Source organism: Acanthisitta chloris, unplaced genomic scaffold (assembly GCF_000695815.1).
Source record: "Acanthisitta chloris isolate BGI_N310 unplaced genomic scaffold, ASM69581v1 scaffold13954, whole genome shotgun sequence".
Taxonomy (NCBI): Eukaryota; Metazoa; Chordata; class Aves; order Passeriformes; family Acanthisittidae; genus Acanthisitta; species Acanthisitta chloris.
Window position 1 is genome coordinate 50,302 of NW_008667700.1, and position 5,016 is coordinate 55,317.

Here is a 5,016-nt window from a genome sequence, read left to right on the forward strand (position 1 = left end):
GCCAAGGGGCCATTGGCCTTCTTGGCCGCCTGGGCACACTGCTGGCTCCTGCTCAGCTGCTGTTGACCCGCACCTCCAGATTCTTTTCCACCAGGCAGCTTTCCAACTACTGTGCCCCAAGCCTTTAGTATTGCATGGGGTTGTTGTGACCCCAGTGCAGTACCTGGCACTTGGCCTCGTTGAACCTCATACCATTGGCCTCAACATACTGATCCAAACTGTTTAAATCCCTCTGCAGAGCGTTCCTACACTCCAGTAGATCAACACTCGGGCCCAGCTTGGTGTCCTCTGTAAACTGATTGAGGGTGCCCTAGAGCACCTCATCCAGATCACCCACAGATATTAAACAGAACTGGCCCCAGTACTGAGCCCCGGGAAACACCACTTGTGACTGGCCACCAAATGGATGTAACTCCATTCACCACCACTCTTTGGGCCTGGCCATCCAGCCATTTTTTTTACCCAGCTTTTCACCCAGAAAACAATGCACCTGTCCATCCCATGAGCAGCCAGCTTCTACAGGAGAATTCTGTGGGAGATAGCAGTCTGGCAGATACAAAAAATCTCCTGCCTTTCTAGAGAGATGCCAGAACTGCAGAAAGTTAGCAAGAACAGCTGTATGTTTAAATTGAGCTTGCAAAAGTGCTTGCAAAATTCAGTTGTAATGTTCAAGCCATCACAACTTCAACACTCAAAACTCAGGTTTTCAGAAAAAATAAATAATAATAATAACAATAACTATTATTATTGTTATTGTTCTTATTATTGCTGTTACTAATACTACTGAATACACAGTCTTCATAACCCAAACAAGGTATTTAGCTTTGTCTTGACACTATTTTTTAAAATCATACTAGTGCCCATTCTTGCATGTGGCATACATATACTAGTATTATCAAGCTGTGACACAATCACCATTTCTAATCATAGTAAATTAAATTTGTAGAATTACTACAACATTCCTGAGAAGATACGAAAAAAGCTTTACACACAGCACATCTTCCTAGACCCTACCAGGCATATGAGATGAGGTGATGTTTGAAAAAAACCCTAGCACTCATCCGCAAATTCAAAATTTACCACAACGGGACTAAAATTAAATAGGCAAAATAACCCCACTAACGTAACACACAGTTTGCTTTTGCAGAAGAATTTCATAGAGCAATAGGTGCAAATTCCTAAACTGGAAATACTATGACATGCTGTATGTACGGTAAGAAATTAACCAGTCTTGGTGAAGGCATCTTAGGAGAAAGCACTAATAATCTGGAAGCACTGATATTGTGTGCCACTTCTGGACATTCAAATCTACTCCATACTTTTCAAAAGTGGGTATCTTTACTATTTATCATACTGCATGTTAGACTTGACATAAGCTCAACCTCACAGTGTACAAGAAGCTCTTTTTTTGCCAATAATTAACATTTTTATGAGCCAAGTTGGCCATGTGCTGGTGATTATCTCTAATTATACAAAAGCTCTGTAATGCAGATTACTACATAATTTTAAGAAATGCCTTAGGGCCTACATATTTGTTATTCTCTTCTTATGTTTTGCACAAATGTTTATTTTTAAGTTGTTAACCTCTTTATATTTAATTATTTGTATGTTTCATTTTGTAATTTTTATACCCAAACTGTTCAGACCATATTCATGGTGGGAACAGATACTGGACCGTGACTACAATTTTTCATTACATCTGCACCTACATTAGATACTTCCTGTTTTTTTTGCCAGAAGGTTACAAATAAGCTTGTCAATTTCCTTTCCATCCCATAGTAATGAAGTGTTAATAAAATGTTTGAAAAGAGCTCACAATGTCTTGAAGAATTTTTTTCCAACATTAGTTGCTAACATACTTGTACATACACACTGATCTGTCTACACTTAAAATTCCAGCATTATTTTAACTCCTGAAACATAGTCAGCCCCCTGACTGGTTCCACAGCATTCTGAAAAGACGCGAGTATATATAAACCTACTTTACTCTGTCCTTAGAATGATACAACTGATATTCTGTGGGTGTAAGGAAGGGAAAACTGTGATCCTGAAGTACTACTAATGGGTAGAACTGACTGCTAGTCATACTCAGGATACATTCATTACTGCTATTGGTAGGTATTTTTGCATGTGGAATCCGCTATATGCAAAAGTTGTGGAGTAATGCCACGAAGTATCATACAGAATCTTCAAAACTGTAAACCTAGAAATAAAACACAGTCCAGTATTTGTAAAATGGACTAATAGCCCTGCAATTATGTAACAGTGTGAGCATATGAAGCTAATGAAATTAAGCTGATGTTACACAGAAGTGGCTGTGCTAAGTTTACATGCTAGTAAAACACCCCAATTATTCCTATCAAAAAAAGAAAGAGCTATAGGTTAAACTGAACAGTGTCACATTAATCATCAGAAACATCAAACCAAACTAGAGCAGTTTTAGATTTATACTTTTTGCATTAGAGTATTTCGCACAGGGAACACATGGGTGTGGCTGAGACTGTATAAGGATACCGAAAGGAAACAGTATCTAATTTTAACTAAAGCAACCATATTCCTTCCTCCACTCCTTACCATTAGTCTTCTCATTCTTTCTTTCTCAATTCTCTCAGTCTCTTTTTTCTGCTCACGTTCAGTGTTGGCATGCCAAGTGGCCACAGCTTTAGAAAGTTTCTGAATTTTCCCAGCGACTGACCGGTGGTACTCTTTAAAGTCTTTAGCATGCTGCAGTATGCTATTCAGGTATTCCTAGAAAGAGAAACAAGTTAGTGCAAACGGTTCAACACAGCACAGGATTTGACATTTCTGTATTCCTGAGAATATCAAAATTCTAATCTTATAGATTTCAGGTATTCCTAGAAAGAGAAACAAGTTAGTGCAAACAGTTCGACATAGCAGGGGATTTGAAATTTCTATATTCCTAAGAATATTGAAATTCTACTCTTACAGTTTTCCAGTTACTTATCACATCACCTATAATTCTTTTAATCTGAAAAACTCCGAAGGTAAATAAAATATGTACTAGAGAAGATGCACACAGCAAAGCAAGTTGCGAACACCTAGTAAGTTAAAATACCTGATGCTTCTGCCTACGCTTCCTCTCCTGTTCTATCTTCTGCTGTTTCTCAAGCTTTTCTGTCATCCTGGCCTCCCTCAAAGTCTGGCGCTTGCTTCGCTTGTAGGCTTTGGAGTTCAGTGCTGTCTCCAGTGTTGTGTCACGACGCATGCACGCCACAACCTCTTGTCTTAGCTACCAGTGGGGAAAAAAAAAGTATAACAAAACACTTAAAAATATAGTAATTTTTAATACACAGAGAAAAAGCTTTAAACACTGTTATGCCAGATTAAACACTAACAGTCCAAAATACGTTCCAGCCCCCTCTTCCCTTTTCATAACAGTTTTGAAATACAGTTGCAGCAGCTACGTCTGTTTCCCAAAAGAAAACTTAAGCCTCCATAGAATGGACAGGAGTGTTAATCACCTTAATTATCATTTCTTCCCTCTTTACAAAATGCTGGAAATTACTGTCCTGCTGCAATGAAAGGGGTTAGCCAAGATGTTGCACCATCAAAGTAAACCACAATAGAAACACATACATAAATAAATCTTCTAGTGCTGGACCTGAATATAGCTGACAACTTGTTTCATTGCCAGCTGCACAGAAAACAGGTGGGAGAGATAAATGTTAAGGGCTTGAAACAGTATTGCCATAGTCCCAGGAGTACAGCAGGGAGAGCCTGCTGCTTTTCAGTTGACCTCTGTTAAAACTTAATTACAAAGGAGTGCCAAGAGTAGAAGGAAGGAAGACTTGACATCCTAACATAACTCCCAAGGCTTCTGTCAGGAGGAATTTTTGCTTGACCTGCCAAATTGCATCTTTGCTCTTCCAAACTAGCTGTAAAGGCCAGCGGCAAGAGGCCCATAAGAGTCTGGCAGTGTGCTTCCTTTTCTGAAATTCATTTGCTGATACCTGCATTCGACATCCAACTTCAATCTTACGCATGATCATGTAATCTTAATTTTCAAGTCTGTGCCACAGCACAAATCCTGAAAATGAAATACCATGCACTATACCAACACAGAACTCTTCCTAAAACTCATGGTAAATATGAAGTATGTCCAGAAAGAGGTTGTCTATTGAGCACCAAAAATCAGCTTGTAGCCTGTCAAGCACTTTTGTCTTTGTACCAATGCCACTTTCATTATGAAAGACACAAGCCTATGGTAACATTTTACACTGGAAGAAAGCAGGAACCAAAAAGAACACTTGCATATTTTTATTATCAAAGCAAAAACATTTTTGAGACTTCCTTGTTGGTTAAATTTGCTCTCATACAAAACGTGCTTAGGCTTAGTGCTGCTGCAGAATCTCTTGCCAGTTCACTCTTTGCTACTTGAACATGTTTGTTGTCACCTCTATTAAAATGTTCCTGAAGTAAAAGGCATTACCTGGCGCTGGAAATTCAGTAATCTAAGTGCCTTCAATTCCACTGTAGCTTTGGTTCGTAGATCAGGAGGCAGGGAACCAGGCAAGTTCTCCAGTTCCTGGATTCTGTGAGCAATTCGAGCCTGAAGCCTAACAAATAGAAAATTGGATAAGACATCAGAAGAAATCCATCGATCATTATCAAAATTATACAGTAAAAACAGGCAATTTATCTCAGTCATTTATATAGTTTTCACTACTTTTTTTTTTCTAAAGTAACAGGCTTTTGCAGAGATGACACTGGAAATCCTTTTCCACTTTGAAAACAAATTGTCAAACAATGAACATATCCTTTGGTCCTTTTCATTTGACCAAAAATAGATATGGGAAAAGAAACTTGGGAATTTTGTTTTACACATACTATTCAGGATTATCCTTTCTACACTTCTTTGATGAATTACTTTATGCACAGTGTAGTCAGTGATAGAACTTTCTTTAATATTTGGAATTCTACTCGATTATTGACAAAAGTAAAGTTTGTCAGTAAACTATTCACACAGCTGCTACACTACAAATGGCCAATGTTGAC

General features: G+C 38.4%; 1 protein-coding gene across 1 annotated transcript in view; it reads right to left on the reverse strand.

The window, feature by feature from the left end:
* LOC103800239 (probable global transcription activator SNF2L2) overlaps nt 1-4,577 on the reverse strand; it is a gene marked incomplete at its 5' end in the record, with an annotated part of 49,348 nt that extends 44,771 nt beyond the window's left edge. The window contains 3 exons of the mRNA XM_009072609.1: nt 2,575-2,748; nt 3,077-3,250; nt 4,451-4,577. Of these exons, the coding sequence (XP_009070857.1) occupies nt 2,575-2,748; nt 3,077-3,250; nt 4,451-4,577 (475 nt within the window). The remainder of the gene's footprint in view (nt 1-2,574; nt 2,749-3,076; nt 3,251-4,450) is intronic.
* Nucleotides 4,578-5,016: the final 439 nt, after the last annotated feature.